We start from the raw sequence: 26406 nt of genomic DNA, 5'->3' as shown, positions 1-26406 counted from the left end.
TGGTGATCCAAGGACATGTTTTCCTGTCAGACTTGATTGAAATGCCCTTCAGAGAGTATGATATCATCTTGGGCATGGATTGGTTAGCCAGGCATCACGCCATGATTGATTGTAGATCAAGATCACTTTTGGTCTCCTTTGTATGCGGTGATGTGGTAATACACGGGGAGAGGCATTTACTGCCATCAAACATCATTTCGGCTGCACTAGCCAGAAGAATGATCAGAAAGGGGTGTGAAGCATACTTGGCACATGTGATAGACACCCAAGTGGGGAGTCCAGCACTAAGGGACATCCCTACGGTATGTGACTTTTCGGATGTATTTCCTGATGAACTGCCAGGATTACCTCCAGAAAGAGAAGTGCAATTTGAGATTAATGTTATGCCTGGTGTGGACCCAATCTCCATAACGCCATATAGAATGGCACCTGCAGAATTGAAAGAATTAAAAGTGCAGTTGCAAGAATTACTTGACAAGGGCTTTATCCGCCCTAGTGTGTCACCTTGGGGAGCGCCAGTGTTGTTTGTAAAGAAGAAAGATGGCACTCTCCGGTTATGCATTGACTATAGGCAGTTGAATAAGGTGACAATAAAGAATAGATATCCATTGCCCCGCATTGATGACTTGTTTGATCAGTTGAGGGGTGCAGCTGTGTTCTCCAAAATTGACCTGAGATCAGGTTATTATCAGCTGAAAGTACAAGAGCAGAGTATTTCTAAAACTGCCTTCAGAACCCGCTATGGCCATTATGAGTTCTTGGTCATGCCATTCGAGTTAACTAATGCTCCGGCTGCTTTTATGGATCTGATGAACACTATCTTCAGACCATACCTCGACCAGTTTGTTGTGGTATTCATAGATGATATATTGGTCTATTCGAGGAATGCAGAAGAGCATGATAGACATCTGCGAATTGTACTGCAGACTTTGAGAGAGAAACAGCTATATGCCAAATTGTCGAAGTGTGAATTTTGGCTGAAAGAAATATCCTTTTTGGGGCATGTAGCATCAGAAGAGGGCATTAAGGTAGATCCAAGTAAGATTGAAGCTGTCCTTAATTGGAGGCCACCCAGAAATGTCACAGAGATTCGTAATTTTCTGGGTTTAGCTGGATACTACCGTAGATTTGTGAAGGGATTTTCCATATTGGCATCTCCATTGACCAAGTTGCTTAGAAAAGATGTAAAATTTCAGTGGACGGATAAATGCCAGCAGAGTTTTGATGAATTGAAGAGATGTTTGACTGAAGCTCTAGTCCTGACTTTACCTACACCGGGTAAAGAATATACAGTTTACAGTGATGCTTCTCACAATGGGTTAGGTTGTGTGTTGATGCAAGATCGAAATGTCATTGCCTATGCATCACGCTAGCTAAAACCGCATGAGAGGAACTATCCAACACATGATTTGGAGCTTGCAGCTATAGTGTTTGCTCTTAAGATCTGGAAACATTATTTGTATGGAGAGAAATGTTATATCTACACAGATCATAAGAGTTTGAAGTATTTGGGCACCCAGAAAGAGCTGAATTTGAGACAGAGGAGATGGTTAGAGTTAATAAAAGACTATGATTGTCTGATAGACTATCAGCCAGGGAAAGCTAATGTTGTGGCTGATGCCTTAAGTCGCAAGACTTTTGCAAGTCTACGGATTACTCCTTTGTCTTTGGTACATGAGTTGAGATCATTACATGCCAGCTTAGAGATTAGTGATGATGGGCAGACAGCAGTTGCATGGCATGTACAGCCAGTGTTGATTGATCAGATTAGAATGGCTGCTCAGAATGATCAGAAGTATCAGAAATTGTTGGAAGAAGTCCAGCAGGGCAAGAAATCAGAATTCTCAATCAGAGATGATGGTCTACTGCTACGAGGCGTAATATGTGTTCCTAATGATGTTGAATTGAGGAAGATCATTTTGAAGGAAGCACATGAGTCTCCTTTTGCCATGCACTCTGGTGGTACAAAAATGTATAGAGGGCTAAAGGAGCATTATTGGTGGATGGGTATGAAGAGAGATGTGGCAGAGTTTGTGTCCAAATGCTTAACTTGTCAGCAAATAAAGGCAGAGCATCAAGTACCCACTTGGTTGTTACATCCACTACCAGTACCAGAATGGAAATGGGAGAGAATAACAATGGATTTTGTAATGGGACTTCCGCGGACACAGAAGAGTCATAATGCAGTATGGGTCATTGTCGACAGACTGACTAAGTCTGCTCATTTTCTGCCAGTCCGGATGGACTACAGTTTGGACAGATTGGCCAGGTTGTACATTGATGAGATTGTGAGACTGCATGGAGTGCCAGTATCCATTGTATCAGACAGAGATCCTAAGTTCACTTCTAGATTCTGGGGTAGTCTTCAGAGAGCCCTAGGAACTAGATTGAACTTCAGTACTGCATTCCACCCACAGACAGATGGCTAGTCTGAGAGGGTAATTCAGATCTTGGAGGACATGCTACGGGCTTGTGTGATTGAGTTTGAGGGTAGTTGGGATACATACTTGCCTTTGATTGAGTTTGCTTACAACAACAATTACCAATCAAGCATTGGGATGCCTCCATATGAAGCTTTGTAAGGCAGAAAATGTAGAACCCCGTTGTGTTGGGATGACGTGGGTGAAAGAAAAATGATCGGACCCGAAATTGTTCAACAGACTGAAGAGAAAATCAGGGTGATCAGAGATCGACTTAAAGCTGCATCAGACCATCAAAAGTCCTATGTTGATTTGAAAAGAAGGGATATTGAGTATGCAGTGGGTGAGAAAGTTTTCCTCAAGGTTTCTCCTTGGAAGAAGATTATGAGATTCGGCCGAAAGGGGAAACTAAGTCCTCGTTTTATCGGGCCATATGAGGTATTGGAAAGAGTGGGTCCTTTGGCATATCGGTTGGCACTACCTCCAGAGTTGGAGAAAATACATAATGTCTTCCATGTGTCTATGTTGAGGAGGTATCGATCAGACCCATCTCATGTACTACCAGTAGAAGAAATTGAAGTGAATCCAGACCTCACATATGAGGAAGAACCCATAGTGATTCTGGCTTATAAGGTGAAGCAGCTACGGAACAAGCAGATACCGTTGGTAAAAGTGCTGTGGAACCATCATTCGGGCCAAGAAGCTACTTGGGAACGAGAGGAGGACATGAGGAGACAACACCCACAGTTGTTTAGAGATTGATACCAGGTAAAAATTTCGAGACGAAATTTATTTAAGGGGGGGAGAATTGTAACACCCCCGTTGTATAGCCTGGTACATTTCACTGTTTCGGTGACCGGTGTCGGTTCGGACAATTAATGGGATTAGGGCCACACTTAAGACAATTTGAGAAGCCATAAACACAAATAATTAGTAATGTTTAATTAGCTAACTATAAATAAGAAAAACAGAACATAAGAGGTTAAACGAGCCGAGAGTCACAGCGATGAGTGACCTCCTCGGGAACGACTGCGAAGTCGTTTTAAACTCAAATTTCGAATCGTAAAAAGTGACGCTGCGGTCCTTAGGACCCTTATGAACACAGTGGAAAAGAGAAAATCACGAAAAAGAACTGTTAAGCTAGTCAAATAATTAGGTCAGAGAGCCGGAAGAAATATTGGATTATTTGCAAACCGGGATGAACCGGCGAGGGGCGATTTGGTCAATTGACCCCGAGAGCTGACTCCTGACCTAACTGTCAAATAAAATCGGAGAAAAAAAAATTTCAGAATCGAGAATTAAACTAAAGAATTAATAGAAAAAAATAAATAGAAAAAAAAAAGAGAAAGAAGATGGAAAAGTCAAAGTTGATGACATCATGAATGATGTCATAAACAAATTAATTAAGTGAATTATTAAATTGGGATTTGTGGTCTTCCATAAGCCAAATTTATAAAGAAAGGAAAAGAAAAAAAATATATAAAATTCATTATCTTCTTCCCTAGTTGCCGTCTCTCTTCCAAGCTCTCTCTCAAACTCTTTCCTCCATGAAAGCTTATGTATAAGCTTCCTAAATATTAATTCCACCATAAATCCTTTGATTTTCTTGAAGAAAAATTATAAACAAATCTTGGAAGGAAGATTAGAAGGAGAAGAATTGAAGAAAATTGAGAGGAAGTGAAGATCAAAGACTTCACTAAAGGTTAGTAATGCAAACTTCAAATTTTTAGCTTAATTAATGTATGTATGGCATCTAGAGCTTGTAAATAAACTTAAAATGAAAATAAATTAATTGTTGGAGACCAAACTGAAATTCGGGCAGCTTGAGAGGAGTATGATTTACATGAATATGATGCAATTGAATTAGTTTAGAAACTTTACTTAGTTAAATGATTAACATTTAAACCATTAGAAGTAGTTAAAGGCATGAAAATGTTGAGTTAGGGTTTTCAATGTTAGGGTTTATGAACCAAAATTTGGAGAAATGCATAAATGGCATGTTTAACCTATTGTGAAATGAAATAATGGTCAATTATGACCAAATAAGTTGTGTGGGAATGGTAGGAAATTAAACCAAATTCGTAGGTCAATGGTCATGCTGCTGGCAGCATGACCAAACCCACTTTGAAGGACCAAAACTCAAATTTTACAAGTCTAATTGATATGCCACCAATTGGGGATGAAAATAGACATAAAAGAGCACAATTTTCATTAAGGAACCATGGCAAAAAACTGATCAAAACTTGGTGAAACAATTGACCAAAGTGAGTTGATAGCAGGTCACATCGCACTAAACTGACCAAATGAACAGCAACTGTTCATTTGGTCATAACTCGAGTTAGACAGGTCAAATTGACCTGAAATTTGGCCAGGGGTTAGAGGGCATATAGATCTAAAACTTTCATGAAGAACATTACCCCAAATTATGCCATTAACCCATTCAGATTATTGAGCAAAGTTAGGTTACCAAACTTGCAACTCTCCAGAATTTTCATTAAGCAGCAATATTTGGATGGCTATAACTCCCTCTATAAAACTCGGATTTAGGCGATTCTTGAACCGATGGAAACCTAAGACATAGTACAACATTTCATATGAAGAAAGTGAGACCAAATTATGAACTTAACTTGATCAAATTATTGACCAAAGTTGGACCAAAATCTGTCAGAACCCAAAAGTGCAGCATGAACAGTGCACGTGAACAGTAAACTTATTTTGGCCATAACTTGAGCTACAAAACTCCGATTGAGGTGATCCAAAAATGAGAATACACTTAAGACAATAAGGAACATTTTCTATGAAGGAAGTTTTGTTAAATTCCAACAGTAGATCGACCAATGGAATAGTGCAACTTCGGAGAACCAAAACCGAAAATTGACAATTTTGCCAAAATGACCTAAGCTTTAAACAAATGACCAAAACCAACAAGTTTGGTGACCAAAATGTGGTATGTGGGTGAAGTTAGAGTTCCCATACCTATTAAGCCTTAGAAAGTCAATAATTTGACTTGAATAGTGCAGTGAATAGTAGCCCGAAACACAAAATTTCGAGAACGTCGAATTTAACACGTTAGAGCTAGGTAAATGTGAAGTTAAGTTTATTTTGGATTTATTTTAAGTTTTAGTACTGAAACATTGGAAAATTTCGTGTTTCAGTGGAAAAGAATACCGGGACAGAACCCGAGGAGTCGAGTAAAGGCCAACAGGCGACTCGTTTAAGGTTTGTGCACAACATATACTTTTATAATCATCTTTTACATATCGTTTTGAATAATGTGAAATATTGGATTATGGCATTCTTATGATGTTTGATCTAAATTGTTGAAAGTTATTATGTATATTTGAAAAGACAATGTTTAGCAAATTGTTAAGATAAGTTTTGAAACCACAGTGTCATGACCACATATTTGAACACATCACTAGCACGACTAGTGGGGGTAATTAGTTTCGAATTTTGATTCATTCTCTAGAGAAGTATTGAGGTGTGCCAGTAGAAGAGGATGTGAATGGATATCCATATATTTGAGCTAGCTAGCCTTGTGATATGATTTCTCTTTAGCCTCTGGCTATTGAGATTCATGTGATTTCTCTTAGCCTCTGGCTATTGAGATTCTATTTGTTTCGAATGGCATGATCTAACTGTGGGTTTTATGAAATGTATTTTGATACTTTGAAATGAACTTGGTTTACATGTAAAATCTCACAATGCATGATTGTATTTAATTTTCATGTTTAGCCAAATTTTTGAATGAATGTGCTTTAAGTTTTGCATAAAGATTATTTTAGTGCACCACTGAGTCCTAGTACTCAGCGATAGCTTTTATTCTTTGTCAGATCTGAGACTAGAGGAGCAAGTGATCGAGTGAGGTGTGAGAAGCTACCACCTAAAGTTTTTTGGGTATAATTTATACCCTAACTGTAAATATTTCTTTTGATGTATATATTGCACATAAATGTATGGACATGTACATGGGTCTTGAGCAGCTTGTACAAAGTTTGTATAAAAGTTGTAATAAATTTTAGTTTGGACTTTCTGAATGTAAATTTTAGTATGATGAATATATAAATTGTTTATCTTGAATGGAATATGAATAAATGATATTGATGGACAGTATTTTGAAGGAATTATTGAACTTGTGAATTTAAGAAATTGATTGAGATTGAGTATTAAATTGAAGCAGCTGTTGAGAAAAATTTTTAGAAGTGCTTTTTACAGGTATTCGAAGAACGGTTTTCTCAAAATACAGAGGAAACTCTGTTAAAATTTTTATAAAATTTGTGAAAAAATAAAATGGGCCAAAATTTCCAACTAGCTTTCAACTTAATTACATGTTTTAAATATTTATTAGAAATGCTCACCACTAATCAAAAAGAAGAAAATTGTTTTAAAATCCCTTGTAGGTACTTAATGAGTTATCGGTAGGTGAAGTTTGGTAGTTCATTAGGTATTTTACGGGATCATGTTATGGCTTACAGAGGGATAAGGTGTGACAATGCCAGCCCCTGGTTCTAACTGGAAAGCAAGCAATCCATTTTGAGACCTCTATTGCAGCAAACTCTTCCGCGAAGGATGATTCTGCATATGCGTTTGAAAAGTTATCCTCCCTCCACATCCTTTGTGCTTAAGTCTTCCCTGGGCTTAGGAGAAAGACCTTTCGACAGCATCTCCTGCTCATATTTCCTAGCCATGTCCAACATACCCTTTTGAATCAAAGCATCAATCAATGCATTGTAAGCAAATTCATCCGGACTACAGGCATGTTCTTCCATCTTCTTCCACACTACAAAAACTGGTCGGAGAAATCCCCATCTCCCAAACTTCCTCATAAGCATCACATAAGTGTCCATCCTTGGCCAAACCCCACTCTCAATCATCCGGTCAAACAGCCAGAGAATCTCCTTGGGCTTCACAAGACAACGAAAAAAACAATGATATGTAATCACATCCGGTACAATATCTTTCTTGCGCATTTCATCAAGCATTTTATATGCTTCCATTGTCCTCCCATTTTGGCACAAAAGCTTTATAACAGTATTACAAGTCACGACATTTGGCATACAACCCAACTCAATCATTTCACGATACACCCTCGTTGCAAAATCCACACCCTGTGATAGACCAACTGCACGAATAACTGTATTATATGCCACAACATCTAGCTTTATTCCCTTTGTCTTCATCTCCTTATACAATTTCACTGCCTTCCAAGGCTTTCCACTTTTGCACAGTATATCCATATATATCGAATGGGAATACAAATCTTTATACACTCCTTTTCTATCCATCTCCTCCCAAAACTCCCAGCACTTACTCCACCACTCCATCTTAAACCAACCGCGTAAAATCATATTATAAATTTTCGTTTTATTCCTAGCATCTATTGCATTATTTTCTTCCATGTTCTTTCTAAAGCACAATTCTTGTGCTTCTATAACATGTTTAAACTCACAAAGAGCATCAATAAGATTACAATAAGATGTTCCATCTTTCAAATTGAATTCCTCTAATCTATCAAACGTATTTATAGCTTCTGTAACGAGATGGGCAGATATATAGCGCTTAAACAATATACGGAAAGTGACATGATTGGGCATTGAACAAGGAACCGTTCTCATTCTCTGAATCAAGTCCCATGAGAGATCGAATTCGAAGAACTTACCCAAAATGTCAATCATGCGATTGTACGTGTCTGTAGTGTGTTTAAATTCGCATTCGGTTTCGACCCAATTGAAAAAATCCAAGGCACGTTTCCAGTCGTTGCTGTAGCATGAGAGGGCTTCGATAACGGTGCTGGGATCGAAATTTTGAAGGTTTAGTTGGGATTCTGGAGTTGCGGACGGGAGATATGAAGTAGGCTTTGTTGAGAGAGAGCGAGCAGTGAAATTAAGGAGGATTTGAGTGGGATTTAGGCGCCGAGCTAAGGTTGAAGAAAGCATTTGTATGCCAACCTTATTGCAAAGTAGAGTGTGAGAGTTTTTGGCTTCTTTGCATTACTCACTGCCCAGTGGAGACATCTAGAGAGAGGAAGAAAAGGAGGTTTGGATCAAGGTAAACTTTTTAACTTTTTTAATAATAATAATAATAATAATAATCTATCCAACTTGAAAAATTACTATTTTTTTTATTTTAATAAAAATAATTATTTTATTAAATAATTTTTATATTTTTATTTTATTTATTTTTTAATTCCTTTAATATTTTTCAGTGAAGTGTAACACTTCAAAGATTTACATTATTAGTTTGAAATTTATTTAGGCTTCATTTTTAAAAAATACTTTTTTTTATATTTTTTTGAATAAAAAAAATTAAGTTGCTTTTTTAAAAATTACTTATATTTTTCAAAATAATTTATACCTTATTAAAATATAAAAATAATTATATATACATAAAATAAATACATATTTTTAATTTAATATTATAATAAAATAATAAAAAATATTTTTATAAAAAATATTTTTTTCATACAAATATTTTTTTTATATAATTTATTTACTATTAAAAAATTTAATTAAAAAAATATAAAAATATAAAAATTATTTTCTTTTAAATTTATCAAGATATCATGAAATATTAATTCCTTTTAAATTCATAGCACTCTTTCAGCAATACTTTCTTAATTGAATTTAACTTATCTTTTTAAAAATATAACAAATTTTATCATTGCATTCAATATTTATTAATAATATAAAAATTAATTTATTTATTTTTAGATAAAATAATTAATTTAATTAAAATATAAATATATAATATAATAATAAAATATCTAAACATCAATCTTAATATAAAATTTCTTATCTTTAATTTAAATAATATAAAATATCTTAATTTTTAAATTATTTTTTTAATGCGACACTTACTAAATTAAAAAATTATATTTTTTCTCTATTAAATTGATACTTAAAAAAAATTATTTATTCTCTCTTTATTCATAATTTTAATAATTGAAATTGTATATATAAACACTTTAATAATTCAGAATATGCTTAAAATTAATAATTCAAAAAAATATAATTTATTTTTAATTTGATAAATTAAATGATTTAGAATGCCTCTACTAAGTTCACAAGAGTGAAAATATAGGATTTATTTTTTCTTAAATTTGATATATGATATGTTACTATAAATAATTTAAAAATCTCATAAAGTGTTTTATATTACTTTAAATTTATTTATTATTATTATTAAAATTATTATTAAAAAAATTACTACACTTAGAAAGCGTGGTTACCTACCATTAAACACTACTTAGGTACATATATTTGCCCATTTTTCATTTCACCTTATTGTATTATTGGACCGATTAAACTGGGAAATAAGTTTCACCTCATATCTGAGTTCTGCAGCAGTGCAGCTCTCATTCAGCCTTTTCCTCGTCTGCCTCCATACCCAAATCTCTCTGCTCTCTCTCTCGTGCCCAAATGGCGTCTGCAATGCAACTTAATGTTAAGCCAATCAGACTTGCTTTCCATTCTAAACTAGATTCCAAACACTCCCATAAACCTGCTAGAATTAGCTGCGCCGCCGCCACGCCATCGAAACGCTACTCCATCACTCTCCTCCCCGGCGATGGCATCGGCCCCGAAGTCATCTCCGTCGCCAAGAATGTCCTTAAGCTTGCTGGCTCTCTCGAAGGTTTGCTTAACACTAACCCTGCTACTCTTGTCCGTCCCTGAGATACAGTAAGTGTAAAATAAAAAGAGGGAAATTGAAATTCGTACCATGTGTTTTTGCATTTGTTTCTACTTATTTCAGGCATTGAGTTTAGTTTCCAAGAGATGCCTATGGGTGGATCTGCGTTGGATTTAGTAGGTGTTCCATTGCCAGAGGAAACCCTTTCTGCTGCTAAACAATCTGATGCAGTTCTTCTCGGAGCCATTGGAGGGTACGTATCCTTTTATTTATTTAAATCAACCATAAGTTTATTTATTTACTCAATAAAAGAAATGCTCTTGAGTTTGTTTTCCTCTTCTTAATTTTGTTGATTTTTAATTTAAGGTATAAATGGGATAATAATGCAAAACATTTGAAGCCAGAGACTGGGTTGCTTCAGCTCAGAGAAGGGCTTAAGGTCTTTGCAAATTTGAGGCCAGCTACTGTCTTACCCCAGGTAACTTATTTGATTTTAAAGCAATGGTCAGTTATTTACGCTATATTTGGCACAATCTGAAATCCTAAGGGAAAAGAAGCGAAATTTAGGAGGTAAAATAAGGAGAAGAATAAAGTTATTAAACTTGCCTTTGGAATTTAATCTAATTTCCCTTCATTTCCTTTTGTCTGCACTCCTTCAACGCAACTTATTGTTATGATTCACTTTTCATTTCTCTTCCTTTTTAATGAAAAAGAGAACTTCTTTGAGCACCTGGATTTTGCTGCATCAGGAAAAACGCATACTTGCACAAGAGAGTCCTGGAAATGGGATAACTAAATTTTCCCTTAAAGAAAATATTTCCACTAAAAAGAAAAGAAATCCCACATTGGTTTGACTTTTGAGATAGGGTAATGTGCCGCATATACCGCCTAGGCACTCCTCCCACTTGAGCTAGCTTTTGGGGTTGGGTTAGACCTGGCCTATTTTCTTAAGAAGCAAGCAAAAGCAAGTAAATTCTTTTGGAAATTTGTGGAAGAAATTTCGCAATAGTATTTTTTCTGAAAGGAGCATGATCTTGTATGCATGTCTATTGAATTAATGGTTCTTGTTGCCTTTTGTATGCCTCGAGAGTTTCATATTAATATGAAAAATGCTGTGATGATCCCTAAAAAAAGGGAGGTTGAATACATTATTATGGGAGCAGTAGTTGAAGAATGTTTTAGTTGGCATATGTCTATGAAAGGAATAAGTCATGAAATCAAGATTTCTTATACCTTGCTACTGAAATTAGTAACAAATGTATTGAAGAGGTAGGTTCAATTGTTTTACCTGCAAATATTTGGATTAATTTGTAGGCCACTAGGTCTTGAGAGCTTGAATGCAGATAAAATGTTGCATCAAACTGATGTCTTGGGTTGATAAAGAAGCCACTGGAGAAAAAAAAAACGAAACTGGCTATTTCATCCTTTTTAAATAGTAAGACTTCTGTGTCAAAAAAAAAAAGGGGTGGGGGATAAATGATCCTTTTATGGTACCATTTGCATGCTCTCTTTTATCTTATACCCTAACCCTGCTTTTTAGTAGCATCTTTTTCCCTGTCTCTGTTAAAGTTCACAATTATATCATCTTAACTCTTTTAGTTAGTGGATGCTTCAACTTTGAAAAAAGAGGTTGCCGAAGGCGTCGATGTCATGGTTGTAAGGGAGCTTACTGGAGGTTAGAATATCTTGAATATTCTCCTTTTCTTTTATTTATATATAAAATATGTTTTATGATTTTTTTTTCTCATTTCTTATGTATGCAATAAAAAAATGGTCAAATGACAAAAAAAAAAAAGAAAAAAAATTTTATTTATATACAAAATATGTTTTAGGACTTTTTTTTCATTTCTTATGTATGCAATAACAAAAAGGTCAAATGACAAAAAAAAAAAAAAAATCCAAACGTTTGTGTTTTTTTATGATCTAATCCAAAACTTCTAGTCTTGGTAATTTTGTCCAAATTGCTAAAGATTGCAAATTATATCTAGTTTTTGCCAACTGAATCTTCAATTCCATTTTCTGACTTGACTATAGGTAACCATAAAGTTTTTACCTCTCCACTACCCAAGCTTCAATGCTTCATTTTGATATTCATGGTGCATCAAAATTCTTAGTCATTTGGCTAAACTGGGTGGTTTTTGTTTACTCTCTCTCCTCACAACCACAAAATCTTGTCATCATTTGTTTTTAAATGTATATCAAAATGAAATTTTGGAGGAGTTGGCGGTAATGATAAGGTTGGATCTTCATGGATAGTAGTAGACAAGTCAAAAAATGGAGTTGAGGATTTGGATGGCAAAACTTGGATAGAACTTGTGACCTTTAGCAATTTGGACAAAATTGCAAAGATTAAAGTTTTGCATTAGGTTGCAAAAACATACAAACGTTTAAAATTTTTTATTATTTGGCCTAACAAAAATATAACAGCCTTTTTTACCTTTTCTTTTTCTGGAAATAGGTATTTATTTTGGAAAACCAAGGGGATTTGGCACCAATGAATCTGGTGAAGAGATTGGCTTCAATACCGAGGTGTATGCTAAGTATGAGGTAGACTTATGAAGTTCTTTTGAGTTGTAAATTTCAATCTTAAATGTCTGGTTGGTCAAGCACAGCTAATTCATTTGAAAATAATATGCTCTTCTGTTTTCATGTTTTCCTTTTTACTTAGAATTTTTAATTCCATGATGTAGGTTATTCAGTGTTACCTCTTTAGCAGCAATTTAATTAAGATAAACTAAACCTGATATTTTTTGAAATTTTAATTGAAAAATGTATACACTGTTAGGTAAGCATGTGTATAATTCAAAATTTATTTGTTGATAATTTTTCTTTTTTCGTAAGCTTATTTGATAATTTTTCTTTTTTCATAAGCTTATTTGAGCAAATACTTTTAAATTTTAGGGCTCATCAATTCTTCATTTGACACTTGTAAATGGAGTTAGACATGTTGAACTGGTGTAGATGGCATCTAAAATGTCTAGTTAAGGCTGCTACTCTCAAGAAATAGTAAGACAATGTTACATGCAACTGAGTTGGGTTTTCTAGCTTAACATAATGACATCCCGGCATTTCCATGCTTTAATTTGCAAACTTTTATGTATGTTCTACTTTCCTATTAAGGAAATGAAGATTTTAAGTCCACTTTGGGTGGGGTTGTATTTGGGTATGAAATAGCACTAAGAACATCTGAATGAATACCTGGAAATGGAATAGCACTAAAAAGTCTTGTCACTCTGATAAGGAATGGTAAGATTTGAATATCATATTTGGCCTTTTTCATACAATGGAAGTTCATAAATAGCAGATATTTTCTTATTGTTTATGCTAACTTGTTTTGATTAACTATTTTATAAATGATTGGTTAACATGGAAAAAAAAAAAAAAACTTGGACCAGGTTGATCGCATTGCTCGTGTTGCATTTGAGACTGCTAGGAAGCGACATGGAAAACTCTGCTCTGTTGACAAAGCAAATGTCTTGGAGGTATGTTGTAAAAATGGACAAACTATTTTGTTCTAATTTTTTCCCCCTAATTTCATATGCTTATAATTTGTTAATGTCACTGCTAATGGGATTCCATATGAGGCACAGTACTAACCATAGTCTTTACTAACCACAGTCTTTGTATGACTATATATTTATTCTATCTGGTTTTAATAATCAGTGAATTTTACAGTCACATGCCAGCTTCTTCTTTGGGAATATGGGTCTGTAGTTAGCTTACAAAATATGCTGTGACTGTTAGTATCATGTATTATTTTTTAAATTTCTAGGCATCAATGTTTTGGAGGAAAAGAGTAATGGCCATCGCAGCAGAATATCCTGATATTGAGCTCTCACACATGTATGTTGACAATGCTGCAATGCAGCTTGTTCGCAATCCAAAACAGGTCGGAAAAACTTACTTATGATTTAGCTTGATTTATTTGATGCTTGAGGAATTTAGAGGAGTGGAAAGTTAAATTGTAGAGTTTATAATATTGGGAATCCTTACAATGTTTAGCAATGTTATTGCAGTTCGATACAATTGTGACAAACAACATATTTGGTGATATACTATCTGATGAGGCATCAATGATTACTGGAAGTATAGGGATGTTGCCATCGGCTAGTCTTGGTGCATCGGTATGGTTTTTACTGAGCAATGTTAGAAAGATCACTTGTAGTGTCTTCCAACTTCCATTTTTTTTTCTCTTGAGAAAATTGTCATGTTTTTTCTTGTCTGACAATATTACAGCACCTTTTCATTGACAATTTTAAGTCCTTTCATTGATGTAGGGACCTGGACTTTTTGAACCAATACATGGTTCTGCTCCTGACATTGCTGGACAGGTTGGATTGACTTTTTCTTTATTTATACATCATTCTTTTATTTAATTCCAAAGCAGAAAAATGTGAAAGCCAAATATGGTTTCTAATGTGGACTCTTACTTTAATGTACAGGATAAGGCCAATCCATTGGCAACAGTGCTAAGTGCTGCAATGCTTTTGAAATATGGTTTAGGGGAAGAAAAAGCTGCAAAGAGAATTGAGAATGCAGTTTTGGAAACCCTGAATAAGGGGTTTCGGACGGGTGATATTTACTCTGCTGGAACTGTATGTGCCTTCTTAATTCCACAATCTATTTTCTTTATGAGTTGGAGAGGAAAAATTTTTAACTTCAAATTTCTAACCTTTTTGCCATGACACGGAAAAAAATGTTTATTTGACATGTGAACTTAAATTCTTTTTCACCACTCTTTATTTTTCCAATTTCTAATCCAATGGCCATCATTTTATCATTATGTCCTTGATCTTCAAGACTTCAACCTGACATTATTCATCAAATCAATGAAAACAGGTATATGTGCATACACATTTGTTTTCTAAATTGTTATTTCTGAACTGGGTAGTGATAAAATTGAAGCTAACTGATTAACCTGCATGTATGGTATGTTGAGAAATTATGGCATGGACGATGATGAGAAATGCATGTTTATGTGCACAAAAAGGACATCTTTTATTTTTTGGGCTGTTGCAGTTTTGCTATGATTTATGGAGAGGTTCACAAGTATCAAGTTTGATAACAAACACGTAGTATTAGGGTGATTGAGCGAAAGATCTTAACATGGGGTCACAGCTATATGCATGTTTAATTAATGACAAAATAGCCATGTATAAATGTTTCTCAATTGAAGTTTGCTGCATAACATTAACCAAGGGAAATAAAAGATTTGCATAACATCAGTTAGCGATTCCCCTCCCTGTGTATGTTATGTTCTTTGTTCTGCCTATTTTTAATGGACTTGCTTTTGCAGAAATTGGTGGGATGCAAAGAAATGGGTGAGGAAGTGCTGAAATCAGTAGACTCCCAAGTTCTAACTGTCGCTTAAAACGAAACCATATTACCACCAAATTCAGGAGCTCAATGCTTTTTCACTATCGTGTGGGTCTTAAGCATCTTCACATCGTGATGGGAAGTGGAAAAATATCTGTTTTCTCTCCCCAATTTTTAGTTGCCAGCTTTCGAATAGGTATTGTAATTTATTGAAGTCATTACTGTGGCAAAAAAGATGCTGCAATATCAAAACAGAGTCAAAGCAATCGCATTTCGCTGACAGATTTTCATCATTACCCTAGTTAAGGAAGCCTGTTGTATTATGAATGACTGCTCAAGTAGTGGAAAATAAATTCCCTGTTTCAGATTGATATGAATTTTAAGCCCTTAGTTAGACAAATCCATGCAGTATTTGTGGCTTTTTTATCATTTTGAATACTAACTTCATGTGCAGTGCAAATTTTATGTTATCCTTTTAAACAAAAACCTGCTATTCTTGGATGTTTATTAAGGATGAATGGTTTTCATTTGATCAAAATGTTGCGTCTTAGCATTGATTTGTGAAAATTGATTGATGATGACTGATATTATTAAAGTTTACAAGAAATAATCACTTGATTGGTTTTTCATTATTTTTCCCTTGTGATTAATATAATTGAATAATAAGAATTTTAGAAAATAATTTATATATAAAAAATATTTTTTAATATATATATTTACATTTTAATAATATTATTAAAAATAAAAAAATAATTTACTCTTTTCTTTAAAAATAACAAAAAAATGTCATATATATTATTTATTTTTTATATTTTTATTATTTATTTGTTATAATAAATTAAAATTTTTTTATATATTTTTTATATTTATCTATTAATTTTCTATAATTATTATGTTTGATATATTTATTCACTACATCGAGAAATTTTATATTGCCATATCGCCACATTGGCGACTCGGCGTGGCTTGGTATGGGACTGTCTGCGTTATATTATCTTTATCCGCTGCCAAACCGCGCGAATGATCTTTCGTTTTTAATCGAATCTAACCGATATGTCTCCGAGCTCAAGCACAGTAGTCTCTGTAACTACGCCGAAGGATCATTTCCGGGAATCGGAAGCGATGATCACTGGAGATTATTGCGACTCCTCCACGTCTTCATCGTCTCCAATGACGCAGGCCTTTCCTTTCTCATCTGGAAACCCTAGGATCGAAGAGACACGAGGCGTCATGCACCTCTTCTCCAATGATGGGGTTTCCGGTCTTCCCGTATCCTCAATCTCTCCCTCTCTCTCTCTCTCTCTCTGCGGCCAATTGTGGCTTTCTCCTTTTATTATTAAATTTTTTAGAACATATTTGAAGCTAAGATCACAAACCTGAGGTAAAATTCACTATTTCTCTATAATGTTGGTTAGGTGGGAAGAAAACCTTCTTTATCAGTTCTTGGGGTGCCAAATCACATGACTTACGCAGATTTCTGCCAGTTTTGCGCTTCTTTTCTTCACCATATATTGGAGATGAGAATAGTCAGGTAAAAATATTGTGAGTAGTGCTATAGTTTTACTTGGAGTCTTGCGGCATCAGACATAATTGGGAGAAATATCTGAAATAACTATAGGTAATGATAATATAGTTTTGGTAGAGAAATTAAGAGAAGGGCCAATTTCAAGTTGGGGAATTGTGATGCAATATCCTGACATTAAAGGGACATTAACTTAAGTAAGACTAAAGTATGAAATTTGGAATCTAAATGCAGGTCAGTTGAAGGTAAAGAGATCCTAGATAGAGAATGGTGTCCTTTGAAAAATTTTTGTAAGGAAGGTCAAATTGGTAGATTTTATAAATGGGGTAGGGTGCATAAATTGGATAAGTGATTTTGGAGTATTATCTAGGTGTAAAGCAACATTGGAAGCTTTGGAAGGAAAGAAGAAATGATGGGCAAGGGAAACAAAAGGAAGAGGGAGCGAAGGTAAAAAAAACTGGCTTTAATCCTAGGAAACATAGGGCAAGAAAGAGACGAAGAAGCTCATTTTACATGTTTATGTAACTAGGGTCATCAATAATAAAAATATATATTAGATACCTAATAATCCTGTTATGGCCTAATTACAAGGCTCTCATTTTCACCATCCAATGTTGAGATTCTTCCTATGTTCAGAAAGTGCAGTAATTAATAATTTAACCCAAGCGTGTGACTTGATCAGATATATGATTAAACCTGTGTGCTGCTCATATAGATCCTGCATCCAATGATCTTCTACGTTGTGTAATCTTGCTGGTCTGCCAAGGTGTGCAATTAAACTAAACTTTGAAATTTGAATGAATTCTGATGAGTGGTGCATCTAGATCTTGGTTTTATTGCAGATACATTCAAAGTCAAAGAAATGTGGAACGATGATATTTTGATGTCCAAACAAAGAATAACTTATAATAGTCTTTGCTTTCATTCAGTTGTTAATTTCATAAGCAACCACTTATTGTTTCTTGACACTGGCATCCCCCTCCTCTTTTTTATTTTGTTGTGTGTGTTTGTGCATGTATGTTAGATAGTACTGATTTTGTTACTTTATTTGGTAGGAATGATGGGATGGAGGAGCAATATAGCATCCTGATAAGATTTGACAGTCAGGACTCTACAGATAGATTCTATCAACATTTTAATGGTAGACAATTTAATTCTTTGGAGGTATCTGCCATTCTTTTTTAGTTTAATATTCTTAATGATTAGAAAGAAATATAAAAGTAATTTCCAGAAGTTCTAGGAAATGTCATAAGCTGGTGAATAATTTCTGAATTACCACTATAAATACCTGTTTGATCTTTAAATTTATACAGGAAGATGTTTGCCGCGTGCTTTTTATAGTTGATGTACAGTTCACTGGTTATAGTGGTTCACTCGAGACTCAGCCTTCTCCGGCAAGCACAACTGAGCAGCCTTCATGTCCTGTTTGTCTTGGTATGTTCAGTTCTTGCTTCAAAAATTGTTGATTATCTCCCCCTTCCCAGCCCCTTCTCTTTTTGTACAAGTAAGATTTTTGTAATTATTTGTTGTGAGAATCATTTATTTGAATTAAAAGTGAATAGATCATTGGAAGACTATCTTTGATCTTATCTAAGAACATGTTGAATAAGAGCGTGTGAATGCTAGAAAAACAGATAGACATTAATAAGAGGGGAGTTCTTTTTTCAAACACTAGGGTCTTGGCATCTTTTCTTTTGGTTAGAACTTTTATATCTAACTTGCTAGAACTGAGACACTTAATTGTGGCCCTTGAGTTCAGAATTTCTCAGTTATAATAATGAAGAAGGTTAGAAAGGAGAAAATCTGAGAACAAAATACTAGTAGATCTATTTTAGAGAATTTGATTTCTGATTGACTTGGAACTATATTGTAGATGGCATATATGTCATGAAATAAAGTAGTAAGACATAGTTTCATCCTATTTGTCTTAGTAAGACATAGTTTCATCCTATTTGTCTTAGGTGGGTTAAGCGCTTATTACATTGTCTATGATCCATAGTGAATAACTCTGGCATTTGCCTAGACTGCAAGGGGCAATTCAAATGCCCTGGATGCTTTTTTGTTATTGAAGTTGCTTTTACTTGGTTCAACCCTACCAATTCAAACTTGATCTATAAGTTGTCCCTTTGGGCTCTGTACCTCCCCTGTTAGAAGTTGTAATTGTAGTAGATGTTGTCCAAGCTTGCTTTCCTCTTGTTTCTTATTTTCCTCATTATGCAACTTAATTTCTACTTTATCTGATATGTCTATTCCATTCTCTTTGCTTTTGTGTCACCCCTGGAAAACTTCTTTTCATTGATTGTACTGTATGCCCACTGTTATGATTGCATGATTAGTGGTTGCGTCATTTGGTTGCTACAACTGTAGCGAAAATCACAGAGATGGTTGAACAGTAAAAAGCTTTTACTGAAGTTATTATCAGCCATGCTGTTTGAGAGCAGCACATATACTATGCAAATGTTATCCTGTATTTTGTATGATTTCTTATATTTTGCTTCATGTTACAGAGAAATTAGACCAAGACATGGGTGGAATTCTCACAACTATCTGTAATCATTCTTTTCACTGCTCATGCATTTCAAAATGGGAAGATTCTTCTTGTCCAGTAAGTGATTATGATTTTTTTATACTTTCTTCATGTTCGATGTGATTGTGCTATTGTTCATGTTATAGGCATTATTTAAATGTACAATACTATGAAAATGATTTAATTGCTTATAAATTTTAATTATACCTTTGCTTTCCTCTGACATAAGATGCTGCAGTGTTGTGGGCTTTGCATAATAACTGAAAATTAGTTGTTTTTACTGCCTACAGGGCTACACTACAAGATATTAGAATATCCAGTATGCTAAATTAATCGGCTAATATCTGAAAGCAATAATAAACTAGATTTGTGTTGAAATAAGAATAACATATTACTGCATTTCTTTATTGTTGAAGTATTGGTTTATTAGTGATTCATTGATTTGGATTGTAGATGGTCATAATATTAAACTTGAATGTTGGTTTAGTGGTGTTTCATTGATTGTTTGGATTGTAGATGGCCATAATATTAAACTTGAAGATGATTGAATTTATAAATCAGTTATATATCATGCCGTTTATAGTTTTCTCAGGAGAATAGTTCTTTTTAAGTTTCAGTGAATCAGTTTTCTATTTTTGTGGTGTTTTTGTTGAAGATGTCAAGGTAGGGATTATTTGAGATTTGAAGTGTTTACTGTTTAGTCATAAGGTTCAATCAGATGATTGTTCTACTGTTTACTTTTCCCGTTGACCAATAAAGCATGAAGTAGTAAAAAATTAGTTATAAAAGTTTGAGAAAGAGAGTTATAAATTATGTGACAACTTCTGAGCTACTTTAGGCAAAAATTAATTTGGCAAATTGTTGCTTTGCATTTTTAAATGTTGTGATGCATAGCATAGTCATTGCCAGAGGGTGTGTTTCCCAAATATTTTATTGACAAAATGGAGTATCTGCTGGCACTCAAACAAATTTTAAAGACACATTTAATATCCCAATTGCCTAAATGTTAAGTCTTCATACCTCCTTGTTCTGCACCTTCTGTAATTGTTACTAATCCTTGTTTTATGATGTCTGTTTTATTTGTAAGCAAGCATTATCATCCTGGTTAAGTATTTACACCATCCTATTTAAGGGGAAAAAGAAAAAAGAAAACTACAAATTAAAAGTTCTTTATATTAAGAAATGAGTTTTCTATTTGGTGGAATGATCAAACATTGCAGTTGTTATTGCTTGGAGTGTTTTCTTTTTGCCATCAATGTACCCTGTTATGAATTGTTAAGGCCTGCTCCAAAAAAATTGTATGGACAAGGTACCTGGGAGTCAGCTGATTAGTTCTTCAATATTTCTTTTCAGGTTTGCCGATACTGCCAGCAACAACCTGAAAAATCAATATGTTTTGTATGTCAAACTTCAGATAATCTATGGCTCTGTGTTATCTGTGGTTTTGTTGGCTGTGGGAGGTAATGATTTCAATTTTTCTCATGATTTGGCTTGTTCTTTCTCACTGTCCAAATTCTTTTGTAAGAAAATCTTTCTAATAACGTATGCCTCTTAACTCTGCTATTCCTTACTGTTGTAGTTACAAAGGAGGACATGCCACAAGACATTGGAAAGAAACACAACATTGCTATTCACTTGAACTGGAAACACAACGTGTTTGGGATTATGTTGGTGACAATTATGTGCACCGACTGATTCAATCAAAAACTGATGGAAAATTAGTTGAATTGAATTCCCATTGTGTGCATGGTAATGATGGTTGTGCAAGTTGTGTTTGTTTAAAGTCTGGAGTTAGTGATGCTCTTTTGAACGGCAAAGTTGAAGCGGTAATGTTTTCTATCTTTCATGGCAAAAGTTAGTGTAATTTTGTTGTTTTTCTGTCTTTTGCTTCGCAATAACTCATTTGGAATTACTTGCAGATTGTTAATGAATACAATGAGCTCCTAGCCACCCAACTTGAGAACCAAAAACTAGTAAGTGTTGTCTTCAATTTTCCACAAGTGGATGAGTTGGTTGTGGAGCCTGGTTTTGAGCTTTAGCTTGATTTTCATTGTGACATGGTCATCATTTTGCCTATGGCTGTGCTAAAATGTCTATCATAAACAAATAAGAGATATATACTATCCTACTATACATAGAATATAGGTTCAGTGTCTCTGAATGAATGCATATGTTCTTTTGATAGTATTTTGAGACTTTGCTTCAAGAAGTCAATGAAGAAACTGAAAGGGAAATTTCAGAAGCAGTTAAGAAGGCTGTTGCACAAAAGTTGCAAAAGTTGCAGGCTAAGCTGGATAGGTGTCTCAAAGAGAAGAAATTTCTTGATGAAGTAAGTCCCTGGTGTGAAGTAGTGGCTTAGCGAGAATGTTATTTACAAGGTTTTGTATGAGGATAAATTGAGCTGTATGTTTCTATATGATTATTTGTGATATATTTCCTTTCCAAAATATTAGGATTGACCATATATTTGTTAATTATCACTTTTTCTTGTTTTTGCTTGTAGCTCAATGAGAATCTTTTGAAAAATCAGGACATATGGAAAACAAAAATACTGGAGATTGAAGAGAGGTATGTATGGTTTGAGATAAATAAACCTTTTGTGTTTGGCTGCTGCATTGCTTTTATGCCATTGCGTTTTACGAAGAATATAGGTAAAAGTTTTATAATTAGTTTACCGGAGTCATTGCTATGAAAGTGATGATTTAATTCTCACCATAATTTGTCCAATTGAATTTGCCACATTTCTATGGTGGTCCTTTTTTTCGGCTGTGATGCACGGAAACAGCAAGGGTCAACGTTTCCCTGTTCCAGAAATGTTTCCAGCGCGGAAACGGCCAGACATGGCAAGGAGACATTTTGGGCCCGTTTCCTTAAATTGCAAAAATCAGAAATGCATTTCCAACCTCCGACATGCATTTTTTTTAAGAAAAAAAAAAAAGCTTTAGGTTAAAACACAACAGACAGAATAGAGCTGCACCACAGAGAAGAAGAAGAAGAAGAAGAAGAAGAAGAAGAAGAAGAAGAGGAGGAGGAGGAGGACTAACTTGGCAGCAACCGCGGCTGGATCATCGAACAGCGGTGACAGCAGCACAGGGGACTCTACTAAATTTCTGTTCTTCCATATTTTCAAGTTTTCTTGTGTTGGTATGGGAGAGGGAGTTAGATCCTTTTCATTACTAAGGGGTTTTATAATCATATTAATTTTACTGTTGGGGATTGATCTGTGTTAGTGGGCTGGCTGTGGGCTTTGATTATTGAATGTGGTTCTGGATGAAACTTTTGCTTAATATGGGCTTGCTGCTATAACTGGTGGAGAACTCTAATGGAATGTCGCTGCCTTTAATTTTGCTACAACGCGTTTTCCCAGTCAAATGTAGCTGCTGTTAACTTTAGCTTAATATCACAGTCAATAATCAAAGTCAACATTTGATATTAATCTTACTTGTATTAATTTCCTTAGGGATTTGATACATGCAGGTCTAATCATTTTGCGTATACTATCAAATCAAATGATGCCCATGCATCCATTTATTAATTATCATCTATGATGGGAATATACTAATTTGCGCTTAGTATAATCATAGACAGGACATTGAAAGACGCAGTAATAACTGTGAAAAGAGTAGGAGATAGAATTATACTCGCAAAGCTAGTACTAGAAGGAGAAACAATAAATATAGTTAGTGCTTATGCCCCACAAATAGGACTAGACAGTGAGAGTAAACAAAGGTTTTGGGAATATATGGATGATTTAATGCAAAGCATACCAAATAAAGAGAATGTTTTCATTGGTGGAGATTTGAATGGGCATGAGGAAGTGATAGACAAGGTTAGGAGAATGTTCATGGAGGTTTTGGTTTTGACAGTCGAAATGAGGAGGGAAAAAGCATCCTGGATTTTGCTATGGCATACGACCTAATACTAGCAAATATCTACTTTATAAAAAGATATAAAAAGAGAGTCACATTTAGTGACTTTCAAAAGTGGGCAACATAGAAGCCAAATCGACTTCCTCTTAACTAGGAAGACAAATAGAGCTCTATATGCAAGGATTGCAAGGTCATTCCAGGAGAGGCTTTAACAAGTCAACATCGGTTGGTGGTCTTGGATGTCAAGTTTAGGAACAATTCAAGTAAGGTCAGAAGAAATAGTGTAGTTCGAACAAAGTGGTGCGAGTTCAAAGGAGTAAAGCAAGTGAAGTTCAAAAATGAGCTTCTCGAGTCCGAAGTATGGAAGCTGGATATAGAGGCGAATGATATGTGGATACAGATGGCATCAAAGATTAGAGAAGTAGCTAGAAAAGTACTTGGAGAGTCTAAAGGACATGGACCACCCTCAAAAGAGAGATGGTGTTGGAATGAGGAAGTACAAAAGGCAGTGAAGAGAAAAAGGGAATGGTATAAGAAATTACCTAAATGTGATAATAATGAGGCATATGAATAGTACAAGATAGCAAAGAAAGAGGCAAAAGAGGCAAAAGCACAGGCCTTTGAAAAGTTATATGAGAAACTTGGAACTAAATAAGGGGAGAAAGATATTTATAGATTAGCAAGGAGGAGAGAAATGAAATGTCAAGATCTCAATCAAGTTAGGTGCATTAAGGATAAAGAAGGAAAAGTGTTGATGAAAAATGAGGACATTAAAGAAAGATGGAGAAATTATTTTAATGATCTCTTTAATAATAGTCAAAATGGTAATAGTGTGAATATAGATTATAGAACAATAGAAAAGAATGTGAATTATACTAGAAGGATTAGATCTTTAGAAGTAAAGAAAGTACTTAAGAGAATGAAAGTGGGTAAAGCCTGTGGACCCGATGAAATACCAATTGAAGTGTGAAAGTATTTGAGAGATATGGGAGTGGCATGGTTAACTAAATTATTTAATAAGATTCTAAACTCAAAGAAAATGCCTGATGAATGGAGGAAGAGTATTTTAGTACCTATTTTTTAAAATAAGGGAGACATACAGAGTTGCTCAAACTATAGGGGAATTAAACTCATGAGCCATACTATGAAGTTGTGGGAGAGAGTTGTGGAGCATCGACTACGTCATGATACTTCTATCTCTCTCAATCAATTTGGTTTTATGCCCGGTCGTTCAACTATGGAAGCGATCTTTCTCATTAGAAGCTTGATGAAGAAATATAGAGATGTGAAGAAAGATCTACACATGGTTTTTATTGATTTGGAGAAGGCTTATGATAGTGTTCCAAGAGAGGTCTTGTGGAATGTGTTAGAATAAAAGAGGGTATCTATTAGGTACATACAAGTATTGAAAGATATGTATGAAGGAGCAACTACTATTGTGCGCACAGTGGGAGGGGACACAATCGTTCAGAGTGGAGAAAGCGAATCCATATAGCCGACCCTAAATTTTTCGGATAAAAGCTTAGTTGAGTTGAGTTGAGTTGAGTTGAGTTTATGGGAATATACTAATTTACTTTTTTTTTTCTTTTTGATATATATATATATATATAGACACACACTCCTATATTTTTTTTATGTTTACGCGTATCTCTCACGTTTTCGTTTCTTATATTTTTGTAAATGTCGTTTTCCTGTATTTGTTTACGCATTTTCCTGTGTCCGTGGTTTTTGTTTCCATGCTACATAGTTTTTTTGGTAAATCTGGAACTTTTAGTGGAGGGGGTGCATCAGGATTGAACTTCTGTCCTTACATATTATGAGACAAGCACTTGACCTCTAGGTTATTAATCTAATGCATAGTGGTTCCATTTTAAATGATCTTGATTGTTGGTTTGAATGCCACATGAAGTGGGTAATGGCAATTAATTTTTGCCTTGCAGTAAACCCACATTAAGTCCTCCCATATTTTCCTCTTTTAACTGTTATTACCATGCCATTCCAAGTTCCAAGTCCAATGAGTCGCATATGAGGTCAAAACCTTTGGAGGATTTGTTGTAGAAAACTAGGAAGCTGGTCCATGTGTAAACTTATTCTTGATGTCTTAGTAACATTTGTTCACAAGAAATTGAGATTACTAATAATAAATGTAAAATTACCTGCTTCGAAGCATTTTTGCTCTGCTTTATTTCTGTTGTACTTTGCACTGTGTATTACATTGAGTTTAATTATTTCCAGGGAGAAAAAGGCTCTGAAAGTGAAAGATAATAAAATTCATGACCTGGAAGAACAGGTTTGTCAATTTTAGAATGGGCCAGCTTGTGTCTTATCGGTAAGCAGATGGATTCGTAATTTGTTGTTTAAGAAGGCTACTTTTCCATGTGGTTGCAGCTTAGAGACTTAATGGTGTATCTGGAATCAGGAAGAACAATGGAGCAGGTGTCAATTTCAAAAGAAATAAAAGATGGAACAGTCCTGCCAATATCTGTGGACTCTTCTTCAGTGACAAATTCCAGGGGTGTAAGAAAAGCTAATAATCGTAGAAAAAGCTGAGAATAGAGGAGTTTAAAGGTCACTTGGTTTAAGAATGCGCATATTAATTCATTCATTTAAAGTCTCTGATTTTTGGTTTCCTAGACGCCTAGGCCCTTTTTTGTGCAGCTGTGGATTCGTTGTAGGCCATGTTTACTTATTTAGCATAGTTAGTATAGCGAAATCACTTTGATAATATGATATGATAATAAAATATATTTAAGAATAATCTTGTCGAAGGCGTAATGTAAATTATAGTATGAGTTATAAAAGACTATAATATTTATAATATAATTTAAAGAGCAAAAATTAAAGAAAAAATAAATAAATAAATTATATAACATTTAACTAAGAAAATATATCATTCGAAGAAAGGAAGAATGGCTTAAAGTTAGTTTTATAATTTAAATCAATAAAGCTTTTTTAACATTTTTATGAAAATTTTTATTTTTTTAGTTTATTTACCAACCAAACAAAGACCCTAAAATGCCGATATTCCTAGTATTATACTGATTATTTTAGGTTTTTCTTCTATGCCTTCGTATTAATTTACGCACTGGTCATCTAACGGTGTTTTTGAAAAAACTTCCAAAG

The 26406-nt window shown here is 34.5% G+C and overlaps 3 protein-coding genes across 6 annotated transcripts; 2 read left to right on the top strand and 1 right to left on the bottom strand.

Moving 5' to 3' along the window:
* Nucleotides 1–6918: 6918 nt before the first annotated feature.
* Nucleotides 6919–8459, bottom strand: LOC110637117 (pentatricopeptide repeat-containing protein At1g80550, mitochondrial). Its single transcript, XM_021787057.2, has one exon. The coding sequence runs from the start codon at nt 8354–8356 to the stop codon at nt 7016–7018; it is 1341 nt and encodes a 446-aa protein (XP_021642749.2). The 5' UTR covers nt 8357–8459; the 3' UTR covers nt 6919–7015.
* Nucleotides 8460–9710: 1251 nt separating this feature from the next.
* LOC110637134 (3-isopropylmalate dehydrogenase, chloroplastic) lies at nt 9711–15742 on the top strand. Its single transcript, XM_021787088.2, has 11 exons — nt 9711–10052; nt 10173–10302; nt 10416–10527; nt 11649–11724; nt 12508–12596; nt 13445–13531; nt 13822–13938; nt 14066–14173; nt 14327–14380; nt 14492–14644; nt 15346–15742. Exons 1-11 carry the CDS (start codon nt 9839–9841, stop codon nt 15418–15420), a joined length of 1215 nt encoding a protein of 404 aa, XP_021642780.2. The 5' UTR covers nt 9711–9838; the 3' UTR covers nt 15421–15742.
* Nucleotides 15743–16299: 557 nt separating this feature from the next.
* Nucleotides 16300–25918, top strand: LOC110637142 (BRAP2 RING ZnF UBP domain-containing protein 2). 4 transcript variants are annotated; one of them, XM_021787101.2, is made up of 12 exons: nt 16301–16634; nt 16781–16896; nt 17943–18051; nt 18201–18321; nt 19395–19492; nt 20768–20874; nt 20994–21240; nt 21334–21387; nt 21600–21743; nt 21918–21982; nt 25519–25573; nt 25649–25918. In XM_021787101.2, the coding sequence occupies exons 1-12, from the start codon at nt 16419–16421 to the stop codon at nt 25682–25684; spliced, it is 1368 nt and encodes a 455-aa protein (XP_021642793.2). In that variant the 5' UTR covers nt 16301–16418; the 3' UTR covers nt 25685–25918. The 4 variants fall into 4 exon arrangements, with proteins under 4 accessions (XP_021642792.2, XP_021642793.2, XP_021642791.2 ...); XM_021787099.2 differs by having other exon boundaries at nt 16302–16634; nt 25672–25918; XM_021787103.2 differs by having other exon boundaries at nt 16460–16626; nt 25672–25918.
* The last annotated feature ends 488 nt before the right edge of the window (nt 25919–26406 follow it).

Source organism: Hevea brasiliensis, chromosome 6, assembly GCF_030052815.1.
Source record: "Hevea brasiliensis isolate MT/VB/25A 57/8 chromosome 6, ASM3005281v1, whole genome shotgun sequence".
Classification (NCBI taxonomy): Eukaryota; Viridiplantae; Streptophyta; class Magnoliopsida; order Malpighiales; family Euphorbiaceae; genus Hevea; species Hevea brasiliensis.
The sequence above is the reverse complement of the archived record's forward strand: the minus strand, read 5'-3'. Positions and strand labels throughout refer to the sequence as shown.